This window comes from Lemur catta, chromosome 9, assembly GCF_020740605.2.
Source record: "Lemur catta isolate mLemCat1 chromosome 9, mLemCat1.pri, whole genome shotgun sequence".
Classification (NCBI taxonomy): Eukaryota; Metazoa; Chordata; class Mammalia; order Primates; family Lemuridae; genus Lemur; species Lemur catta.
This window is the reverse complement of record NC_059136.1, coordinates 59614210-59639922: the sequence shown is the minus strand read 5'-3', so window position 1 is coordinate 59639922 and position 25713 is coordinate 59614210. Positions and strand designations below refer to the sequence as shown.

The 25713-nt window shown below is 36.9% G+C and overlaps 1 protein-coding gene and 1 non-coding gene across 2 annotated transcripts in view; both read right to left on the bottom strand.

Moving 5' to 3' along the window:
* The window catches only part of NIPAL2 (NIPA like domain containing 2), an 84197-nt gene that overhangs the window by 44230 nt on the left and 14254 nt on the right, over positions 1-25713 (bottom strand). Inside the window, exons 2-3 of the mRNA XM_045560708.1 lie at positions 12014-12082; positions 9011-9182 (exon numbers count right to left, since the gene is read on the bottom strand). Coding sequence (XP_045416664.1) covers positions 9011-9182; positions 12014-12082 — 241 coding nt within the window. The remainder of the gene's footprint in view (positions 1-9010; positions 9183-12013; positions 12083-25713) is intronic.
* On the bottom strand, positions 10773-10833 carry LOC123645356. The gene has a single exon (XR_006737537.1). It is a non-coding gene; the product is annotated as a U7 small nuclear RNA (small nuclear RNA).

Here is a 25713-nt window from a genome sequence, read left to right as displayed (position 1 = left end):
TGCCCTTGAAGTTGTAATGCTTTATGGTCAGGAAGGATCTCAGCAACAATGATGATGGACGGACTCCTATTGGTGAGTCATCTATTCTCTTTCTGGCCATTAAGTGTCAACTAGGTTAGCAGTCAGAATGGAGATTCATTCTGGTCTAGGTTCACATAAGAACACCTACAGATCAGCATTCTGATTCAGATTTCCAGATGAAAACAGATAAAATTAAAGCCAAGCAAGTTTCCAGTGGCTTTAGCCACGTTTAGATGTGGGGGACGGTGCCAGTCCCGGGGGGTGGGTGTGTGTCCTGGTGGTGAGCTTCCTCACGCTTTCTGATTTACTGAGGAATCAACCCCAAGTTTTTCCTTCATTCTCCTCTTTTGTGACCATTCAGTTTATGAAACTCAATCCAAGACTGGCTGTTATTGTGGAAGAGTTATTTAGCTCAATGTGGCCAAAAGTTGATGCTCTAAGATCTGTAGCCGGCCACAAGACAGAGAGAAAGAAAAAAAAAACAAAACTATAAATTAATCTGCATAAGAGTTCAGAAAAATTGTACAAACCTGATTTGAGTTTTCTTCTGTAATAGCTACTAACAGGGATTAGTAAATGAGAAGTTTAGTAAATGAGAAGTTAGTAAATGAGAAGCACCAAATGTCTATATGTTAGCAATTAAACCCAAGGGCAGATTTGTACGTGCTCATTTAGAACTTTGTGTTTGTAGAATAATAGGTAAACGGGCATTCCATTTTTAAATCTGAAACATTAAAACACATACGCGCTTTTTCTTAAACTTTCTTCTCCCCCAAATAATGATTTTTTTTTAAATCAAAGGCTTAATAGCACAGAAGAGAGCTCAATAACTGTTTAAACGTGTATGGCATGGCTATTTTTAAATGATTTTTTCACTTTTATTTATTTCTCTCTGTTTTATCCTTTATTATAACTGCTTAAAGACAAATTAACCCAAAGTTAGATCAATTAATTATACTTTAATCAAATATGATTATGGATATGATATTCTTATCTGACCCAGTTAGAGAGAAAAATACCCTTTGATCAACAGGTTACAAACTCACATGCCTATGGGGCCCATCAGGTAATCCTCTGAAGAGGAAAAAATAATGAGGGGGGTGGGCTGTGGTGATGAGAGGGGTGGGCTGGTGTGATGAGGGTGTGGCTGGTGTCATGAGGGGGTGGCTGGTGTGATGAGGGGGTGGGCTGGTGTAATGAGAGGGGTGGAGGGTAGTGTGGTGAGGGGCAGTGGAGCTGTAGGGAACTGTACAAGATCAGTGCAAGGTGGCAGTCATGATTCAGCCCTAGCCAACTGCAAGTACAGTGCTATCAAATCTGATTCTTTACGGCTAAAATCCATTTTTTTTCTGATATGGTCTAATTTTTAAACAGGGGAAATTAATTCATATTCTTTAAAAGCATTGTTCACGCCGAACGAAACACAGAACCAGCTAGCTCTGGTGTACAGACCTTGAGTTTGTGAACTCTGATCTAGTCTACAAATGAAAATTGCATTAATTTTCATTTCCTGGGCATTCAATTTATTATATAACCTCTATGATCTGAGAAGAAACCAGGATGTATGTTTATAATATAGGAAAGCAGAAGACAAAACAGTAAAGAAAATTCTGTTTTATAAAAAAAAAAAAACCCATGATGTGAAAAGAACATATTTATATAATAATGCTACAAACAGAACCTCACATGTAAATATCTGGCTTGTGGTTTCTGACCACTTATAATGGCAACTTTATTGTACTGCTAAAAAGCAAACCACAAAAACACTTTCACGTCAGTCACAATCAAGCTTCACACACGTGGACACACGGAGCGTGCTCGCAGGCTCAGTCAACTCTAACCATACTGGGATACTGCTCCATAATTATTCCCTGTTAGCTGTAGAATTTTAGGGAAAAAAGTATGTCAATTACAATGTACTCCATAGAGTCAAGATTTGAAGAGTTGAGGATGTGACAGTTTGAAAAATGTCTTCTTACAAAGAGAAAAGTTGTCCTACTATTCCTGTTGGCAGGAAGAAAAGTGTCAAGTAATTCACGTTGAGGAAAAAAATTGCTATTGTCATTGACTGAAGATAATGAAGACAGACCATTGTACAGAGGCAATTTGCATAATTTCAAATGAGGAAATTTACCTGGATTAAGAACAATAATCCTTTCTTTTCTACATCTTTCCTGGCATTCATTAATGATTAAACTTGAAAAGACTCCAAAAAAAGTAAAAATACTACCACTGACAAGATTAATTCTGTATTATAAATTTAATTGCATGTTACTTCTTCATTAGCAATTTCTCTAGAAGTACTTTGTGGTATTCTCAGAAAATAGGGATGGGTGGAAAAGATGTTCCAAATAAAGTTTTTAGGCTTTAGAAATGCTTTCTGCTGAGAGTATATGAGCCGACATAAAATTAAAACTTCGGAGTTTTATTCCACACATTTTATTAGGCTGGTTTTTGGACAAATACGCTAAAGCAGATAACTCAAGCCACTGAGAAAAGGGATATTTTCTGCATATCTCAAACATTAAAATAAACATCCATGTGAAGTGCCACTATCACAAGCATCCTGTGAGGTTTTAGAGTTCCGATGACTTCATCCAGGCTGGCACCAGGCACACTGCTCTAAAGGACAGAGAGAATTCATGGCATCTAGGTTTGTGTAAAGCTATGGGTCACTCGCTCATTGGTCTGTTTATGTTTCCTTTCATTTGTTTCTAATAAAATCTTGGAGACCAAAGTTTCTGCTTGACATGACTTCTTTGGAATTCCAAAAGGCCTCACCAGGGCTTTCTGGCTATGTTATGACCATCGCCTAATGGATTACAGATACATTTCAGCTTATGGCTTCATAACAGCACAACAGAAATACATGAAACAACATATATTCCACATCGTGAATTTTGATTTGAGCAAAAGCCAGCATATTTGGGAAAATTAGAAATGGAAAAGACTTATCAGTCGTACATCTCTTTCTCTCCCCATTTTCTCAGTACAGTCAGCTCTCCAACCTTAATCCAAATTAGCCCAGTAACAGGGTGGCTACTTCCTTTAAGAAATTTTCTAGGGCCAAGGAGACCTTGCTGCTATTACCTTACCATATAAAATTCCAAGTGTTAAATTTCATACAATTCATCCTAAATTCACTCACTTCCATTCAGCTGGGCAATGATTAAGTTAGGTAACAAGTTTATGTGTTTCATACAATATCTGGCATAGTGGAGGCTCATTCAATATTAGTTTCTTACCTTTATTATTTCATCTAAAGTCTTGCCTGAATTTAACTTGGAAACAGGTGATATGTTCTCTGAACTCTTTTCTAATTATTATACTTTTAATCACTATACTCAGAGGCATAGAACTGAAAAATGTCATTGGTGCTTCTATTGTGTTCTACTTCTTCCTCCCTCCCCCTGCAATAATTTCCTTCCCGATCCCACTCCCTTGCCACCCCCTAAACAAGTTAATTTTACACTGACTGAGGTCTGCCATGAATCTCCTTAATTCCATGTGGCTCCAATTCTTTGGATTCTTGATAACTTCGTTATTTTTAATAACCTCTAAATGCTTAGGCATAGCACAGATCACAGTCATGGGAACAAAAAAAAAATGGAAAACATTAAATGTAAGGCCACGTTGTAGACATGCGAACTCAACCCCTCCAAGAACAGGTTTATAGACGTTAAGTATTCATAAGAGTGAATATTCACGAGTCTTTTTGCAATGAAATGTTTAACCGTTGTGCTTCATCAGGAATTGAAATCTTTTTTTTTTTTTTGAGACAGAGTCTCACTCTGTTGCCCAGGCTAGAGTGCTGTGGCGTCAGCCTAGCTCACAGCAACCTCAAACTCCTGGGCTCAAGCAATCCTCCTGCCTCAGCCTCCCGAGTAGCTGGGACTACAGCCATGCGCCACCATGCCGGGCTAATTTTTTCTATATATTTTTAGTTGTCCAGCTAATTTCTTTCTATTTTCAGTAGAGATGGGGTCTCGCTCTTGCTCAGGCCGGTCTCAAACTCCTGAGCTCAAACGATCTGCCTGCCTCAGCCTCCCAGAGTGCTAGGATTACAGGCGTGAGCCACCACACCCAGTCAGGAATTGAAATCTTTTAAGCAAGTGGTTTTCTCTTACAGAACCCTAGAACAAAACATCCTATTCTCATTTTATCAAAATTCAATTCAGACCAATTCTACAGGCTGTATTGCATGATTTCCCTGTATCATGCTCTCCTGGAAAGAGCAGACGTCAAGCAACAAGACAGTCACCAGACTTCTGGGTCTCAGTTAAATGGTGAGGATTGAAACAGGTCATTGTGCAAGCAGTGAGAGTTGCCAAAAGGGAAATGTAGGTCAGGGTGGCTGCGTGTGGTTGGGCAGGTTGTGCAGGTTGTGCAGTGCACAAAGACTCCACATCTGAGGAGGCACCATGCTACATCTCAGACTTTGTTGATCTGTATACTTCCCAGGACAATTTTCTGATAGATGGCACCAGACTGTCCTGCTCTAATAAAATCAATGTATTACAATAATTTGTAGACACACAGACATAAATACTCAGAGGCATAGAACTGAAAAATGTCATTGGAAGGCTGCTTTTTTAAAATTCACAGACAGCAGCACACAGATAAGAGGAAGGCCTGTGTAGGGTATGAAGGGAGTAGAGAATGAGCCTGTTTAACTTAGTTCAGAAGCTAGGAAAAGCCTGAGGAAGAGGGTTTACCTGAGACAAGAAGTATTAGCAGTAGTTTAAAATTTTATTATAAACTCCATAGAATATCCAACTTAATTTCCTTTTACTGGATTTCTGGTATAATAAATAGTTTCCCAGAAAACATATTCTCAAATCACAATTTGATCTGAAAAACATCTGCCATTTGGCCTCTCTGTAGTTAATTAGCAAGTGAACAAAAGTGCTATGAAGCCTGAACAAGAAGATGGAAAATTGCACACACGTCTATTAATAGATTGCTATGCTTTTCTTCTGACAAACTCCTGTGTCTGTTTTTTAAAATGTGCTTCGTCTTAGTAGGTTATTTGGAAATCTGGTATTTTCCACCATGTTACAGTAGGGAATGCATGGAGGAGTTGAAGGTTAATGGCTGCTTAATAGCTGAACAAATGATCTGTGAGGATCCCACTTTTCTACTCCCTGTAAATTAACCATCCAACGGGTAAGAACAAGGAAAAGCATTTCTTGAATTGGCTCATCCATTTTAGAGAATTTAACCATCAGCCATCTCCGGGGGCATGGAAGTATACTCTGTTATAAAGAATAAGGTGGTTTGTTTCTACATAATAATAATTACAAATCACAGTGACAATAGCTAGTGCTGGCATTACATCAAATACTGTACTATGTATCCAACACTGTTCTTAGGTCCTTGTGTTTACTCAATTCTTTTCCACAGGGACCTCTCAGATAGAAACTACTTTTGTTCCCATTCTACAGAGTAGGGATCTGAGGCATAAATTGGTTTTAACAACTAGCCCGAGGTCACAGAGCTTGCCAATGGCAGAACTGAGTTTTGAACCCTGCAGCGTGTCCCTAAAATTTGTGCTCTTAACCATTCTGTGGCCCTGGTTTACTGGAGGGAGTTTATTGGAGCTTAGGCTCTAGACGAAATTGAAAAGCATTAATTAAGCTTTCTTAATTAATGGGAACACAAACACAAATCAACATCTAGAATTAATCCCATACTATTAGAATAAATAGCACTTTACTCAGAATAAGCTTTTGGACCCATTATTCATGGAGAAAGACCTTCAGTGAGAAAAGTAAAGTAAAATGAAAAGACGACACAGGGATACAAAGGCTCTGATACTCCCTCTCAAACAGCTGGACCCGGGCCTGGCCATTCAGACTCACCTATGCACTGAGATTATTCCCTGGTGTATAATCTCCATGGCTAGGCACAGGCTGAATATCTAGCAAGATGTAACTGCTTGTGAGCATTGGCTTAAGAATTCCCTAAAGGGTTTTCTGCAGAGCTGTTGTCTCCCGAGATGCTTCCTATAAAAGCACCTGCGGTCGATAGGGTTTGGAGGCCTGGCCTACTGCATCTGCCTCTGAAAGATTCACAGTGAGCATGGGCCTGTCCCAGGCTCCCAAGAAGCCCCATGCTAATGAAACCTGTGTAAACTTTTAAATCCTAAACTGCAGAAACCTATTTGATTTTGGAATTCTTTATTTCTCAGAATACCTATGAATTTACCTATAAAACTAATATTTGGGAAATGCTGCCTGAGGCCGAGCATGTCAGTGAGGAACAGGAGGACACACAGAGACAGGAGAAAAAAGAATAGGAAGGAGGATGGTTCAAGGTGGGAAAATGTGAGTAGAGAGCAACTGAAAGCCCCAAATACACACACATATATATAGCACAGGAATTTTGATTATGTGAGACAAAACAGTAGCAGGCCTGACATATTAGCAATCATATGTGTAGTAAGCCTAGGACACATGTTTACCCACACAGTGTCTCCTAACTTCTGGAAAGGGAAAAAGGAACACAGTGTCAAGTTGGTATGGACCAGACCACCTAAGAAGAGGAAAGATGATGAAAGGCTTAAGGGACTTAACATACTGGGACTTAGTGCTAAAACTATCATAATGTTCTGGATTTTAATTGCCTTTTTTTTTTGAAAAGAAACGAAAGACAGAAGAAAAATCAGAAAAAAACATGCAATTTCCCATGCAGCATTGCAATAGATAGTCTCTTTTTTTTTTTAATTCAAAGGGAGGTTTGATTTCTTTCTTAAAACTGCCAAGCAATAATAGGGGGAAAAATTTCTAGCAGAGAAAAGTAGAGATTTTCTGCCTCATCTGTAGACACAGCCAAAGATATATCTGTTTTGAAAACACCTTCCCCTTCACTTCAAGTTCTGTAGAGTTTCTAGAATCCTTATAAAGAATCTCCGGGTAACAGGGAGTTGTTCTAGGGAAAATCCTCCATTGCCAGCAGTCCTGTACCCACCCACGATGCTTTATAAGAACCTAAATTCACCTCGGGAGTGCTGTGGGAATGCTATTTATGAGCATATATTACTGTTTGCAAAGATTGTAAAGTAGGAAATGATTTGTGTTAGAGGCTGTAAGTTCATTTCTTTGAATCATGTTAGATGGGCAGAGAGGGAGGTAGCTAAAAATATTCTGAAGTTGAAATATTAATCGGAGCTAACAGCACACAAGGAAAACTGATCCGCAGCATGAAGAAAGGCCCACCTGTCAAAGCAGTGGGTTCCAGGTTGGAAGGTGGGGGCACTGGCCCGGCCAGGGACCTGGGGAGGACAGGACGCTCTTTCTGAGCCGAGGGTTGGGAAACTTGAGCTTCCAGTTATTATTAAGAGCCTGGAGCAAGTCATGCGCGGATGGGCAGATGCACAGGCAGCTCCACGGAAGGCTTGCAAGCGGGTTGCCCTGCTGGTCCTGAAGCTCTGGAAACTTCCCAATTCTCACCTCAGGCCCCACGAGGTCTGGTTATATTTCATTTCTGTGAAATCTCTGATCCTTACAACAATATTTACATCAATATCCCCCCTTTGTTTGAGTGAGCTAGAGTAGCTCCCTTTCTCTTATACCCTCCCCAAAAAAGGTTTCTCAGGGCTAGGAGACACGAAATACACGAAGAATTTCAATACAATGTGGTGCACTCGCCCCTCCCCCAGCTAGCTACCTGTTATGCACTTTTTTCTTTGCCTATTTCATGGAAACTGAGCATAAAGCAGAATAGAAACAAAACTAAAGATCAGCTCTCTATGCATGGTCATTGTAAAGAATAATACACGTTCAGAACAACTGGAGACTGCAGAAATAAGGTGGCAATATAATCAAATCTTTTATGTGTTATTTCTCAGATTTTGAGAAGTAATCTAGAATGCTCATGTACATATTATGTGCACTAAATAGAAAACAAAGTTCACCCAATTTGCTGACTTTATCAGAATGTTAAAAATGGTTATTACATAAATTGAGTGCCTCTTCTGAGTAGTAACAGTGTAGTTACTTTAAGTAAGCAATTTCTAGAAATCAAAATAAATGTTTTTTGCTAAATATTCTATCATCTATCATGAAAGTATTTTAAATAAAATATTTTAAATGATTAAGAAGGGGAAACTACTTTCAAAATAAAATAAAATTCTCCTTGAATATACACTGCTTCAGTTTAAACTATGCTTTCTTTAAGAATATCATAATTTTTTTTTGGAAAAAATTAAAATTGAGATATGTAAACACATGATATGCTTGCTCTAATTGTTAACAGATAATGACTACCAACCTGTTTCTATTTCAATGAAGGTTCTAAATTCATAGAAATTTAGAAACATGCTGTTTCCATAGCAGCAGATAAAGAGTAAACCCAAAAAGATTTTATTGATTTTAATAGGGCTTAAAGAATTTTTCTCCTTTGTAGCTGTGATTTTTGCTATTTTTTTTTATTAGTCTTTAGCAACATCTCATTTTCTCTTTTCCAAAGGTATTTAGTAAATCATATAAATTTTGAACGTAGGTAATTGTGACATTACTGTAAAATTACACATTCTTATAGTAATGTAGAATAACCAATATTTAATTCTTAATGTAAAAGAGATGCTAAACTATGGAGTCAGGATCAGGCATCAAAGACTCCACATGTAATATCAGCTTAGTATATGAATAAAACATTGTATTACAAATGTTCTTAGATAATTCACTAATGATTAAAAGCACAGTATAACATTTTCTGTTACTGTAGATTTATTAAGAATCAGACACTGGGAATTAGGCTTTTAAACATAAGTGTTAGAATTTCAAAATGCAAGTTTCTTTGTGGTTACAGTGGCAGCGTGGCAGTGAGTAATGGAAATTAGAAGCATAATTTTTCCATGTTAACATGCGAAGGAAACAGAGAATGGGCTTTCTTCTTTTGTGCGTTTATTGTTTCAGTTGTATGTTTTTCTCCAGTTATTCTGATCTCTTAATATTTCTGTTTGTCAAAACTCAGAACAATGGCTCACCTGTAACAGACATGCAGCCTAACGGGGCGATGAGAGTAATGGGGGCAAATCCATAGGCTGCGAAGTTCCCCGTCTCTCCCACGGCCATCAGTAGGATTCCAGCCCACCACAGCACGCTCTTGAAGTATGGCCTCGGGTGCTCTTGTTGGGCCAGCTGAAGATGAGAATATTTCTGGAAGTAAATCAGAACATAAATAAGAAAATATTTCCACTCAAAACTTGTCTGGAAAGTTTTGGTTCTATAAATTTGCATCGTGGCTTTTAAATTCATTCTAAAATTAATGGAGATTATTATGGTCTCCTGTTTGCTGCAAACATATTAACAGTAGAAGCAACTCATGTTTATATAGCATTAGTTTAAAAGACCTTTTTACATATGAATGTTGCTTAATTCTCACAACAGCTCTGTAAGTCATTATTACTATTCAAAGATGAGATGTATGTTAAGGAGTTAAGTGACTTTCTAGTTCACTACACCAAAACATTTACCTTAGAATGTCAAAAAACTACAGATGCCAAAATAAACATTAATGAAATAAAGATAATAAATTACTGAAGAGAAACTTTTTGAAAGGGATTCATATTTATGGATCAAAGTACCTACCACTATAAACAGAGCAGAGCAGAGTGCTTTGGCAGCAGGGAGCAGGGTGACTCTTACTTATATCTGGTTTGAGTGTTTCTTTGTATTTGAAATATGTAAATTCCTGAAAAACTGGCCATTAAACGAAGCCCTATTTCCCTAATGTTTTTATGGTAACTAAACATACTTCCCGATAAGAAGTATAAACAATTCCAGATTACTTAAATTTCTTTAAAAAGAAAATGATGAAAGTACTAGAGGAAAACATGGAACAGAAAAAACAAAATCTTGGCATAAGGAATACATTTTTAAGCGTGGTACAAAGTCACAAGCCAGAAAAGCCGAAACTGATAGATTTTACTGTATTTTAAAAACTGTACAGAAAAAATACTACAAACAAAATTAAAGAATAAACAATAGAGCAGAGTGGGAGAAAATATTTGCAATATATGTAATGACAAAGGGTTATCGCTAATATAAAGAGAATTTCTACAAGTAAATGAGAAAAAAGACAGACTAAAAGATATCATATAAAGGATATGAAATAGTAGTACTACAAGTAAATTACAAGTAAGAAAAAATTCTCAACCTCATGAATAACCAAAGAAATGTAAACAATTTAAATAATGAAATATCATTTTCATCTATCAGATGTCTTTCCCTCCCCTCACCAAATAATTAATGATATATGGCATTGAGAATATGGGGAATGGTCACTGTCAAACACTGCTAGTGTGAATATCACATGGTACAATCCATGAAGACATCAATTTGGATGAACTTAGCAACACTGAAAAGGAATTCACCCTTTGACCTACAGTACACTCACACAAGCAGAATACAAGTAATAGCAGAAAACAAGCTACATCTCCTGCATTAAGACATGGTTATATTCCAGCAGTCTTCATGGTCCAAAAAAAAGGGGGGGATGATTATACACATTTTGGAACATCCCCCCAATACATGTTTGTTGCTTCTACACAGAAATCAATTTGGGGAAAAAAATGCATAATTAACGTGTTTACGTCTAAAAAATGAGGGGAATTTTACTTTTTTGTTTTGTAGTCTTTGAATTCCTTTTTAAAAGACAATGATTTAGTTTTGTCCTCTTTTCAGTAATAAATATATTTCTTTTTTAAACATTTCTTTTTATTTTTTATTTTATTTTATTTTTTTTATGCAGTCTTCCAGTAAGGACTGGAAAAACTGCTAGGCAAATTCTAAAACAGCTGTAACACTATTTCTTAGAAATTATTGAAAATTATACTAGGTAATTTTCTAGCAAGGATTGGTATAAAATAATACAGTAGTCACCCCTTATCTGTGGTTTCACTTTCTGTGGTTTCAGTGACTCAAAATTCCAGAGATAAACAATTCATAAGTTTTAAATTTCACGCCGTTCTTAGCAGTGTGATGACATCTCATGCCATCCTGCTCTGTCCTGCCCGGGATACGAGTCCTCCCTTCATCCAGCCCAGCGTATCCACACTGTGGCCACGAGCCCCTTGGTCACTTAGTAGCCGTCTCAGTTATCACTTTGGCTGTCTTGGTATCATGGTGCTTATATTCCAATAACCCTTATTTTACTAGATTGTTCTACTTTATTATTAGTTACTGTTGTTAATCTCTTATTGTGCCTAATTTATAAATTAAACTTTATCATAGGTATGTATGTATAAGAAAACACATAGTGTATACTGTATAGGATTTGGTACTACCACAAGTTTCAGGCATCCACTGGGGGCTTTGGGACATGCCCTGAGGATAAAAGGGGACTACCACATAATATTCTGGGAGATACTGTGATATTCAGGTTTATTTGATTCAATAGTTTTAGAAACTGCATTGGTGATTTTGTTCCAAACTGCTTCATTAGGTGATTTCAAATTTTTTATTTAATTCATTCTTTGGTTTAAAATTAATATTTCATTCAGTTTTAGCAAATCAGCAGTTCATTCAGGTTTCTAACTCATGGTTCAGTTAAAGTTCCTACTTTATATTCTACATTCTTTCTTTAAGACCTTTAGTCTACATCGTCATATCTAACAGTATTTTAAAGAAAGGAAAGAACTCCACTCTTTTGAACTGCCTCTGAAAACTATCTGTATCCCTTCTGGGGGTGAAGGCTATAAAAGAAATCAAAGTGCTGTAAATCAAACCAGGGTGATTTACCCATTAGGTACAGTAGGCACCTTACCTATGGGCTCAAAAAAACATTTAATTTCTTTTAAAATCAGAAGTAAAAGAAAAACAATGAATGCAAGCCAGCCTGGATTATATTTGTTTTTATACAAATGGGGTCGTAAAGCACAATTTTTATGGAGGAAGAAGCCACAAAGGCAAAAGTGCCCAAGGCCCATGAACGTCATCATGTGTCCCTGGATCGAATTATAGAGTTAGAAAAGTAAGCTTTTTCTTACCTGAATATTTAGGGAAATGCTGATTATCAAGTTTCCTAAAATGGCCAGCAAAACTCCCAAAAGGTGAATCTGTGAAAGAAAATGTTTTCTTTAAATGGTACTTTAAATATTAATAGTACTTACACTAAAAAAAAAAAAAAGGCACATTTAGGTTGATGTATTCATTCATTCATTTGTTCATTCATTCAGTTTTACTTAGCACCTGTTTGCCAGGGTAGATTTGAGATATGAATATGGTTCAATTATGATGAGTTTTTTCCTTTTGTCAAATATTATTCTTTAGAAATCACTCGGTCCTTTCCTGATTTCTCTAGATATTTGTCTGCCTCGTTCACTAAAATAAAGAAAATAGTTATAAGGTTCTGACTTTTCCCCACAAAGATACTGCTTCTTATTCATCCTTTCTGGCCATTTTCTTTTCTCTTAATATCTTCTGGAGTACAGTGGTATGAGAGAAAGATCATTGGAAGTAAGTCTGAGACAAAGATTTGCTATTTTCTAAGTAAGTGATCTTGAGCAACTCAGTTCACTTCCCTGGCCTCAGTAAAAAGGGGATGTGGGGTAAGATGTTTCCAGAAATCCCTTTGGCTCTAAAGTCCTGTGATCTCCCTGGAGGTAGCCTAATTTTCCTACTGATCCCCTGGCCAAGAACCCGCACTGTCTCCGTACAGCCAACCATATCAAACATGAGACTTCTGTGCCAGCTCCCCACAACTCGTCCTCACCCTGGCCATCTAACCGTCTATGGCACGTTTAATGTGCTCCCTCCACCTCAGGTAACCAGCACCCATCGTCCTCCCATGTGATGGGACACTTGCTCATGCCACCGTCCAATCAGCCCTCACCCCCCTGGCCTGCAGAGGCCCAGCTCCTCAAGACCTCCTTGGACCACCTCAGCCCATCTTTACTGTCTCAGACTCTAAATGGCAAACCTCCCTTATTTCTTGTTTTACATTGTCGTGTGTGTCGTTAGGCTCTACCAAGAGAAGGCGAATTCTCTGAGTGAAGAGAACGGAGACTTCTGTTTCTTTTGTCGGGTCTTCTACATCATTTACCATATAAAATTAGGAATTTAGTAAATACTTGCTTGAAAAAGTATGTAACAGTCTAAAACAAGAACTATAGAGGTTAAAAACTAAGTTCCTACATGTTGCCCAAGATGTTTCTCATGGATAGCTCATGTATTATTTGATGATTTCAAAAGATGCATTTATCTGCTCCTATCTCGGTCCAAAGGTATAATATTTTCTATTAGTATAAATTAGCCATGATATAAAGGGTCTTCCCCCTCAATTCTATAGTACATAACTTTTAGTCAGCTTCAAATTCCAAGGAGTTATTTGAATTTCAAATGAATATTACAACCGCAAAGAACCTTTTCCAGAATGCAAAATGTCTTTGAAGTTTTAGAGCTTTATTTTACGTGCTGAAGTGAAATTCGGTGTTTTTAAAAATGAAGCAGAAAAGTTGAAAGCTTATTTTATAGTTGATATATAGTATCCATGGTCTTTAATCAGTTAAGAATTTTCTTTTCCTAACAAGGGCACTTGGCAATCATTTTGATCAGTATTCCTCATGAGGAAACAATTGTATCACAATACAATATGCTATTTCCATCCTTTCTATTTACAATCTGATGCACTTGGCAGTAATCAGGAAAATAAAGATTCAGAAGAAATTTGGCATTGAGTGGATATTTATGAAAATCTCCCATAATTATAAAAGTAAGTTGTTGAATAGAAATAACTTACTTTAAAATTCTTTAAGTCATTCACTGAGCAGTTTAAATGGCATCAGGCTGGGTATTTAACAATTGGTGGCAGGATTTGGCAATGATTTCTTGGATATGATACCAAAGCACAGGCAACAAAAGAAAAAATAGATAAATTGTACTTTATTGAGATTAAAAACTTTTGTGCATCAAAGGACACTATCAAAAGAGCAAAAAGACAACCCACAGAATGGGAAAAAATATTTGCAAATCATATGTCTGATTAGGGATTGATATCCAGAATACTTAAAGAATGCCTATAACTCAACACAAAAAATAACCACCTGATTAAAAACTGGACAAAGGACTTGGATAGACATTTTTCCAAAAAAGACATACAGATGGCCAATAAACACATGAAAGATGCTCAACATCACTACTCATTAAGGAAATACAAATCAAAACCACCATGAGTTGCCACTTCACCTTCATTAGGATGGCTGTAATTTTAACAAAAAAACAGAAAATAACAAGTATTGATGAGAACATAGATAAATGGGAACACTGGTGTATTGCTGGTGGGAATGTAAAATGGTGCAGCCAATGGAAAGTGGTATGGAGGTTCTTTAAAAAATTAAACACAGAATTACCATATGATCCAGCAATTCCACCTCTGGTTATATATCTAAAAGAACTGAAAGCAAAGACATGAATTTGTATACTCATGTTAACAGCACTATTATTCATAATAGCCAAAAGATGGAAGCAACCCAAGTGTCCATCAAGAGATGAATAGATAAACAAAATGTGGTACATGCATACAATGGAATATTATTCAGCCTTAAAAGGAAGGAAATTTTGATATATGCTATATACCATGGATGAATCTTGAGGACATTATGCTAAATGGGATTTGTGCCACAGAACTGTACACTTAAACATGGTTAAAAAGGTAAAATTTTATATTATGTGTATTCTAGCACAATGGAAAAAAATTAATGGTGGAGCAATTCAGAGTGTGTTTGACTTGAAGACGGAAAAGCTCACCTGCTATAGAATAGCCTCTTGGCCCATGGTTAAAAGTCACCATTATGCTGTCATCCTTTAATTTAAATATTTTCCTATCACAGTTTTCTTTTTCCTAAAGCAGATATTTCTGGAAGGGTATAAACTATTAAATTATTAATATCTTAATATAAATGTGCCAGAGAAATTAATTGAAAGCTGAGTATGGTAGATTGCAAAAATGAACATAATTCTTGACTCCTCCCTACATCCACACCCTTGGCCAGGCAGCCTTGTCCCTCCTCCCATTGTAAGGTACAGTCTATTTCCCTACCCCTTGAATTCAGGCTGGCCAGGGACTACAAATGCAGCAAAGGTGCGTGAGTTCCAGGACTAGGCCTCAAAAGGTACCACCTGCTTATTCTTTTAGAAAGTTCTTGAGAACAAGCCCAGGCTAGTCTGCTCGCAGAAGACAGATGGGGACCCAAGCAACCCTGTTGGCCTAGTGTCTATGGCCTAACCGACAGTCAATGGCCAACCCGAGAGGGAGGCCATCCCTAGACCTGCCAGCTCCTGGCTGACATACCAGCTGACTGCAGAGGTGTGAGTGAGCCCAGGTGAACTCAGCCAATCCTGAGTCACTGAACACCAGCTGACCAACTGATTCAAAAGCACTCTTAAATGGTTGTAATTTTAAGCTACTGAGCTTTGGGGTGATTTGTTACTCAACAAGAAATAATAGAGGCTGACTAAAAAGACAGGAAATGGAATGGGGATATTGTGAAGCACTTAGGATGATGAGAACAGGGGGTTACAAAAAAAGGAGGTGGCACATTTTGCTAAGGGTTACCCTGGCATAGAGGCAGCAAACTATTTTAAGAGTCACACACAAAAAAAACACTGTTCCAAAAGTCAGGAGATCCGTCTCTGCCACTTATTCACTAGAAGTGACCCTGCAAAGGCATTATCTTCTCCAACTCTCAGTGTTCTCAATTGTAAGATGGAGAAAATACCTTAAGGAGTTTAGGGGAGACCTATATGAGCAAGGTCATGCATATGAAAGCATGACACGACACACTAATAATCCAAAGCAATGGGCTACGGTGATATTAAGAAATAATAATGAAGCTATGTTTTCCTTATCTAAAATGTCTGAGCAATCATTTAAATGATTCCTTAAAAAAAAAAACCCTGCCAACTGCTGTTTGGCAGACATCATAAATGAAGGTTTCACTGTTTCCCTGCTTCCTGGCATTTTGCATCAGCTGTACGCACCGTCTTCACGATACTTTATTGTAAACATCATTGTACTTTCAATTATGTCTTCTAAATCCAATGAATTTATAGAATATTTATAAAATACAAATGATTTTATAGTTGTCTTCATATAGGAATGGTAGAAACTACTAATTTAAAATTACTATGTTCAAATTTGTTTTAAATGCTGTAGAATCAGCATTTTATTTCCTTTTCTCAGGAAACGACTTACAGATTTAGGTAGAACCAGAGGGGATATTCTGTATTTCCTAATCAGCAATGCCAATCATGATATTTTATTCACTTTTTGTTTATTTATTTGCTTTTATTTTTTTAGAGACAGAGTCTCGCTGTGTCACCCAGGCTAGAGTGCAGTGGTGCAATCATAGCTCACTGTAGCCTTGAACTCCTGGGCTTAAGTGATCCTCCTGCCTCACCCTCCTAAGCAGCTAGGACCACAGAGGCACACCACCACACTCAGCTAATTTTTAAAACTTTGTTTGTAGAGATGGGGTCTTGCTATGTTGCCCAGGCTGGTCTCAAACTCTTGGCCTCAAAAGATCTTCCTGCCTTGGCCTCCCAAAGCATTGGGATTACAAGTGTGCACTACCATGCCTGGCCGATTTTAACTTTTTAAACCATCACTATAGGGCTAAAAGAGCTCACATTATAATATTTCCTTTCCTACCATTTTCTCATAACTTTATGGATTATTATAAAAGCTACTCATATTTCAAAATGGCCTGGATATAAAATTTACTTTGTTGTTCCTGAAGTTAGAATTAACTTTGAAGGTTGTTACCTCCTTACTCCCTGGAATCTACATGAGGCAAAAATTTAGAGATTTAAAATTAGCCATACACACATTCCTCCCAACTGAATAATGGTTGTCAAAATCATGTAGGAGTTCAACTTTACATCCCAAGAAACTACAAAAGGAAGACTGTCCTTTTTTCAGTCTAAGTCTAGTTCTGAATATTATGAGATAATTAACAAAAGTAGGAACAACCATAAACTACATCTGAGTGAATCAGATGTATTTAAATTACTAAGCAGAAACTAGCAGGCAAAGAGATACTTGAATATGCATGATTTCTTTTCACAAAGAATGTGAAGATAGGTATCACCCTAGTTGAGTCCTTCATAGACTTTCTCACCTATCAAGGGCTACCCTAAACATGTTTCTCCTTGAACACTTATGATGGACTCCTTTTGTAATATGTGTGTCTTTATTAACACAATAAAAAATAAGTTCTGGTGGCAAGCCCATAAACTACCATGAGGTCACAGTAGGGACAAGCAAAATTACACAGGCATACCTCAGGGATACTTTTGGTTCCAAACTACCATAATAAAGTGAATATTGCAATAAAGTGAGTCACCAAAATTTTTTGGTTTCCCAGTGAATATAAAAGTTATGTTTACACTACACTGCAATCTATTAAGTGTGCAATAGCATTATGTCTAAAGAAAAGTACATCTCTCAATTTAAAAATACATTATTGCTAAAAAATGCTAATGACCATTTGAGCCTGCAGCGAGTCATATCTTTTTGCTAGTGGGAGGGTCTTGCCTCAATGCTGATGGTGCTGACTGATCAGGGTGGTGGCTGCTGAAGGATGGGGTGGCTGTGGCAATTTCTTAAGATAAGATAATGAAGTTTGCCTCATCAATTGCCTCTTCTTTTCACAAAAGATTTCTTTGTGGCATGCGATGCTGTTTGATAGCATTTTTACCCACAGTAGAACTTCTTTCAAAATTGGAGTCAACCCTCTCAAACCCTGCCACTGCTTTATCAGCTAAGTTTATGAAATATTCTAAATCCTTTGTTGTCATTTCAATAATGTTCACCGCATCTTCACCACGAGTAGATGCCATCTCAAGAAGCCACTTACTTTACTCATCCATAAAAAGCAATCTCTCAACCACTTAGGTTTGATCATGAGATTGCAGCAATTCAGTCACATCTTCAGGCGCCACGTCTAATTCTAGTTCTCTTGCTATTTCCACCACATCTGCAGTTATTTCCTCCACTGAAGTCTTGACCCCCTCAAAGTCATCCATGAAGGTTGAAATCAACTTCTTCCAAACTCCTGTAAATGTGGATATTTTGACCTCCTCCCCTGAATCACAAATGTTCTTAATGGCATTTAGAATGGTGAACCCTTTCCAGGTTTTCAATTTACTTTGCCCAAATCCATCAGAGGAATGGCAGCTATAGCTGTACAAAGTATTTCTTAAATAATAAGAATTGAAAGTCCAAATTACTCATTGATCCATGAGCTGCAGAATGAATGTTGCGTTAATAGACATGAAAACAACATTCATCTCCTTGTACATCTCCATTAGAGCTCTTGAGTGACCAGGTGCATTGTTAATGAGCAGTAATATTTTGAAAGGAATCTTCTTTTTTTTCTGAACAGTAATCTCAACAGTGGACTTAAACTATTCGGTAAACCATGCTATAAACAGATGTGCTTTCATCCAGGATTTGTTTTTCTTATTTCTAGAGCACAGAGTAAATTTAGCATAATTCTTAAGGGTCCTAGGATTTTCAGAATGGTAAATGAGCATTGCCTTCAACTTAAAGTCACCAGCTGTGTTAGCCCCTAACAAGAGAGTCAGTCTGTCCTTTGAAGCTTTGAAGCCAGGCATTGACTTCTCCTCTCTAGTTAAGACAGTCTTAGATGGCATCTTATTCCAATAGCAGACTGTTTCATCTACATTAAAAATCTGTTGCTTAGTGTAGCCGCCTTCCTCAATTATCTTAGCTTGATCTTCTGGATAACTTGCTGCAGCTTCTACGTTAGCACTTGCTGCTTCACCTTGCACTTTTACATTATGGAGATGGCTTCTTTCCTTACACCTCATGAACAAATTTCTGCTAGCTTTGAACTCTTCTTCTGCAGCTTCCACATCTCTTCACCTTCACAGAATTGAAGAGAATTAGGGCCTTGCTCTGGTTTAAGGGAATGTTGTGGCTGGTTTGATTTTCTATCCAGACCATTAAGACTTTCTCCATGTGAGCAATAAGGCTCTTTCGCTTTCTTATCATTTGTGTGCTCACTGGAGCAGCACTTTTAATTTCCTTCAAGAACTTTTTCTTTGCATTCACAGCTTAGCTGACTCTTTGGCATGTGAAGCCTAGCTTTCTACCTATCTTGACTTTCAATATGTCTTCCTCACTAAGCTTACTCATCTCTAGCTTTTGATTTAAGGTGAGAGGTGTGCAACATTTCCTTTTATTTGAACACTTAGAGGCCATGTAGGGTTACTGTAGGGTTATTAATTGGCCTAATATCAATATTGTTGTGTTTCAGGGAATAGGGAGGCCTGAGGAGAGGGAGAGAGATGGGGAATGGCCGATCAGTGGAGCAGTCAGAACATACACATTTATCAATTAAGTTTGTTGTCTTATATAAGTGAGGTTTGTGGCATTCCAAAACAATTATAATAGTAACATCAAAGATCACTGAAAACAGATCACTATAACAGACATAATAATAATGAGAAAGTTTGAAATGCTGTAAGAATTACCAAAATGTGACACAGACCCAAAGTGAGTACATGCTGGTGGTAAAATGGCACCAATAGACCTGCTTGACACAGAGTTGTCACAAACTTTCAATTTGTAAAAGATGCAATATATGCTAAGTGCAATAAAGTAAAGCCCAATAAAATGAGGTATGCCTATATTTCAAGATATCTGCAATAACTATAGTGTGAACTAAAATGATCTGTGGTTTCTATTGGTGACAAAGCTACAAGTACTGTTAATACTACTCTAGTTTCTTGTCCACATTCATAATCAAAAGAAATGGTAAATTTCAGCAGAGGTTAGTGCAAATAAAGAAGTAGGGTTTTTTTTTTTTTTTTGTTGTTGTTGTTAAAATTCACAATCCCCTGAATTCTATCCAGGGATAGCAAATTAAGAAACTTTGCATCTAAGATGTGATTTTCCTTTATGTTCTTTTTGTTATTTAGAGATCAGTCTTTGCTTGAACCCCTCCAGTGATGGAGAAGTCACTATCTACTAAGTAGTGGATCTCCCATCATTTTGTTGTTGAAGAGCTCAGTTAGTTTGTTCTTCCAGGGAGCTATAATCTGTCTACCATAGATTGCACTCATGAGCCCTTATTCTGCCTAGCATCAAAGGAATAAAATACTTAGGAATAAATTTAACAAAAGAGGTACAAAATTTATACTCTGAAAACTACAAAATATGTTGAAAAAATTACAGGAAATTATAAATAAATGGAAAGACATATTATGCTCATGGATCAGAAGACTTAATGTTCTTCAGATAGCAATACTCCCCAAATTGATCTACAAATACAATGCAATTCCTATTAGAATCCCAGCAGACTTCTTTATAGAAATCGACAAGCTGATCCTAAAATTCATACAGAAACTCAAGGAAACCAGAATAGCCAAAACAATCTTGAAGAAGTAGGAGGACTCCCACTTTCTAATTGCAAAACTTACTATACAGCAACAGTAATCAATAGAGTGTGGTGCTGGCATAAGGATAGGCATACAGATCAATGAAATAGAACTGACAGTCTGGAAATAAACTCATCTACGGCCAATTGATTTTTGAGAAGAGTGCTAAGATGATTCAATGGAGAAAGACTAACCTTTTCAACAAATGGTGCTGGGACAACTGGATAGCCACTTGCAAAAGAATGAAGTTGGACCCTGACCTTGCACCATATACAAAAGTTAACTCAAAATGGATCAAAGACCTAAATGTGAGAGCCAAACTATAAAACTCTTAGAAGAAAACATAGAGGTAACTCTTCATCACCTAGATTTGGCCATGGGTTTTTACAGATATGACACCAAAAGCGTAAGCAACAGAAAAAGATAGGTAAATTGGACTTCATCAAAATTAAAAAGTTTTGTGCTAAAAGGACACTATGAAGAAAGTGAAAAGACAACCCACAGAACAGGATAAAATATTTGCAAATCATACATCAATGGGGACTTGTATCTGAATATATAAGCAACTCTTAAAACTCAATAATACAAAGACAAATACCCCAACTAAAAATGGCCAAAGGATCTGAATAGACATTTCTTCAAAGAAGACAAATGGCCAATAAGCACATGAAAATATATCAACATTATTAGTCATCAGGGAATACAAGTCAAAACCACAATGATATATACCAGTGCACACCGAGTAAGATGGCTACGATCAAAAAGTCAGATAATAACAAATGTTAGAAAGGATTATTGTGGGTAAATTGGAACCCTCATACACTGCTGGTGGAAATGTAAAATGGTGCAATCCCTTTGGAATAAAATCTGGCAGTTCCTTAGAAAGTTAATCATGGAATTTTCATTTGACTCAGCAATTCCACTCCTAGGTGTATATTCAAGAGAAATGAAAACAAATGTCCACACAAATACCTGTACGCAAATGTCCATAGCACCATTATTCATAATAGCCCAAACTGGAAATGGCCTGAATGTCCATCAACTGATGAACACATAAACAAATGTGATATATTCAAACAATAGAATATTATGCAGCCATAAAAAGGAATGAAATACTGATACATGCTAGAACCTGGATGGACTTTGAAAAGTTCATGCTAAGTAGAAGAATCCAGTAACAAAACATCACATATTTTACAATGCCATTTATGTGAAATGTCCAGAATAGACAAATGTGCAGAGACAGAAAGTATCATAGATTAATGGTTTGCTTAGGGCTGGGATGGATGAGGGGCTTGGGGATGACAGCTAAAGTGGGGGGTGGGGGATGCACATCTTTTTGAGGTGATAAAATGTTCTAAAAGTAATTGTGGTGATAGTTGCACAACTCTTTGAATATACTAAAAACCAATGAATTGTATACTTTAAATGAGTGAATTGTATGGTATGTGAATTACATTTCAATAAAGTTGCTATAGAAAATAAAATAATTTAAAAAACACAAAGTATACAGGTATATATTTTTGCCTAAAGAAATAAAATGCCACAAATGTAGCTAATTCTATTCCAGTCTCTTCTTCCTCCCAGAGCTAAGTAACTTCTTTCTGAAGTTGATATAAATATATTTCTTTCCTTCCTCATTTTTATCTTTATTTTGTTTACTCAATTTTTCTTTTTTCACCTTCTTCTTTGGACTCAATTCCTTAGCCTTTCCTCTTTCCTCCTACATAATAATATATGCCAGTAAAACTAGACATTTCCCTCTAAGCACGCTCTTTCAGCTGCACGCATAGTTTTAACGTGTACAGTCATTGTCACTTAGTTTTAAAGATTTTCTAATTATTTTATGATTTTTATCTGAGCTTTATATTATTCAGAGGTGATTTTTAAAAAGTTTAAAATGAATGTGGCATCAGTTATTACTTTGTTACTGATTTCTAACTTTATTGAGTTATGGTCAGAAAATATGCTGTGTGTAAATCAATACTTGCTTTATGACCTAGTACATTTTATAAATGGAAATTTGTTTTGCGATTTGTTAGTGTGTGGTCAAGTTTTATAAGTGTTTCATGCATGCTTGAAAAGAAAGTATTAATATTTAATTGCTGAGTGAAGATTATATATATATTTATTCATTCTATCCACATAGTCTATCTATCTCCATTAATGCATTGCTCAAATCTTCAATACTCTTACTAAATTTTGGACTGCTTTGTCTATCAATTGCCAAGGAAGCTATATTAAAATTCTACCACAAACATGGATTTGTACATTTATTCCCTTTAAATCCAGGCTGGGCACGGTGGCTCACGTCTGTAATCCTAGCACTCTGGGAGGCCGAGGCGGGCGGATTGTTTGAGCTCAGGAGTTCGAGACCAGCCTGAGCAAGAGCGAGACCCCGCCTCTACTAAAAATAGAAGAGAAATTATATGGACAGCTAAAAATACATATAGAAAAATTAGCCGGGCATGGTGGTGCATGCCTGTAGTCCCAACTACTTGGGAGGCTGAGGCAGGAGGATCGCTTGAGCCCAGGAGTCTGAGGTTGCTGTGAGCTAGGCTGATGCCATGGCACTCTAGCCTGGGCAACAGAGCGAGACTCTTTTGACTCAAAAAATAAAAAAAAAAAATAAATCTACTGAGTTTTGTGTTACATATTTTAAGTCTATAATGTTTGGTGTATATAAGTTCAGGATTGTTTTATCTACCCAGATAATTGTCTCTTTTATTATTATGTATGGACTCTTTTAATCTCAATAATATTTTTGCTTTGAAGTCTACTTTATTTGATATTAATATACCTGCTTTCTTTTGATATTTCCTCTTCCCCCATTACTTCACGTTGAACATTTCTATGTCATTACATTTTAGCTGGATCTCTTAAACACAGGAAATAACTGGATTTAACAAAAAAACTCTGAGACTTTCTGTCAAATGGGAAGTTTTGATCATTTACATTCACTGTGATTATCAATATATTTTCATTATTTCTACTATCTTTTTGTGTGTGTTTGTAGTTATCTTTCTTGCCTTTTCTTTGCTTCCCAATTTCTCCTTTCCTACATCCTGTTAGGATTGGCTGAGTTTTCTTTATTTTCTCTCTACCCCTCCTCCCTAGCTCTTCTGGTTAGGAAATTACACATCTTATTTCTATTCTCTTAGTTATTACTGTTACATTTTTTTTTAAAATTTTAATTTTGAAATAATTGTAGATTCATAGTAGGTTGCAAAGAAATGTACAGGCAGGTCCCATGCACCTTTCCCCTAATCTTCCCTCAATGTTAACATCTTACACAACTATACGGAAATATCAAAACCAAGAGACTGGCATTGGTAAACGGTAGTGTCTTATTCAGATTCATCAGTTATACAGGCACTCATGCATGTGTGTGTGTGTGTGTGTGTGTGTGTGTGTGTGTGTGTGTGTGTGTGTGTGTGTAGCTATCACCACTAACAAGATGTCCATCTGTACCATCACCATAAGACTCCCTTGTGTTACCCCTTCCCTAACCTCCAGCAATCACTGATCCATTCTCCATCTGTATGTTATTTCACAAATGTTATATGAATGGAATCTACAAGCATGTATACTTTGGAAATTGACTTTTTTCACTAAGCATAATTTCCTTGAGGTTCTTCCAAGTTGTTGGGTCATTCCTTCTAATTGCTGAGTAGTATTTCATGGTATGGATGTACCACAGTTTATTTAATTATTCACTCACTGAATGACATTTGAGTAGTTTCCAGTTTGGGGCTGTTACGAATAAAGCTCCTATGAACATTCGTGTACAAATTCTACATGGAAATATGTCTTCATTCTCTGGGATGAATGCCCAAAAGCGTAATTGCTCGGTTGTGTGGTAAGTCCATTTTTAGTTTTGAAAAGAACTGCCAAACTATTTTCCGGAGTTGTTGGACAATTTTACATTCCCGCCAGCAGCATATGCGTGATCCAGTTTCTCCACAAATTTATCATGCATTCTTGACATAAATTCTGAAGTTCATCAATATTCCCATCCTCTCGAGCATTATACAAACTTCCATTTGCTTTAGCTACAACCTTTCTTCTCTCTTATCTTACACGTTGTTGGCTAATGTATTAGTTCTACCTTGCATTTATATCTGCAAAGTAGTGATTATTGTTATTATTTTTAAACAGAATTTATTATTAGAGCAGTTCTAGGTTCACAGCAGAACTAAGAGGAAGGCACAGAGATTTCCCACGTACTTCCTGCTTCCACTCATGCCTGGCCTCTTCCAAGTCTGACACCCGCCCCCACCCAGAGTGGTACATTTGTTACATTTCATGAACCTGCATTGAAACATCATCATCACTCAAAATCCATAGTTTAAATTAGGGTTCACTCTTGGTTTTTCATATTCTGTGGGTTCTGACAAATGTATAATGACATGTGTCCACCACTTTAGTATCACAGAGAATAGTTTCAGCACCCTGAGAGTCCTGTGTGCTCTGCCTGTTCCACCTTCCCTCCCCACTAACCTCTGGCAACCGCTGATCTTTCTACTGTCTCCCTAGTTCTGCCTTTTCTAGAATATCATATGGTTGGAATCATACAGCATGTAGCCTTTTCAGATTGGCTTTTTTCACTTGGTAATATGTATATGAGCTTCCTCCATGTCTTTTCATGGCTTGATAGCTCAATTCTTTTTAGCACTGAATAATATTCCATTGTCTGGATGTACCACAGTTTTGTTTATCCATTCACCTACTGAAGGACATCTTGGTTGCTTCCCAGTTTTGGCAATTATGAATAAATCTGCCATAAAGTTATCTTCCGAAGTGGCTATACCAATTTGCATTCCCTGTGGCAATAAGAGTTCCTAGTCATTGTTATTATTGTTTTATGCAGTCAATACTTGCTTTATTTATCCATGTTTACCTATTTCTTTGCTCACCACTGTTTTCCTTTAAAATAGCTGCTTTCTGGATATATAATTAAATACCATAATGTTCAGCCTCTTAAAGCATACAATTCAATGTTTTTGGTATATTTACAGAGTTGTGAAGCCATAGCCACTATCTAATTTCAGAATATTTTCACATCCCAAAAAGAAACTCCACACCCATTAACAGTCACTTTCAAATCCCTCTTTGCCCCAGTTTCTGGCAACCACCAATTTACTTTCTGTCTGCATGAATTTGCCTATTCTGGACATTTTATAAGACTAGATTCATACAGTGTGTGGCCTATTATGTTCGTTTCTTTCACTTAGCATAATGTTTTTAAGGCTCATCATGTTGTAGCACGTATCAGTATGTTTCC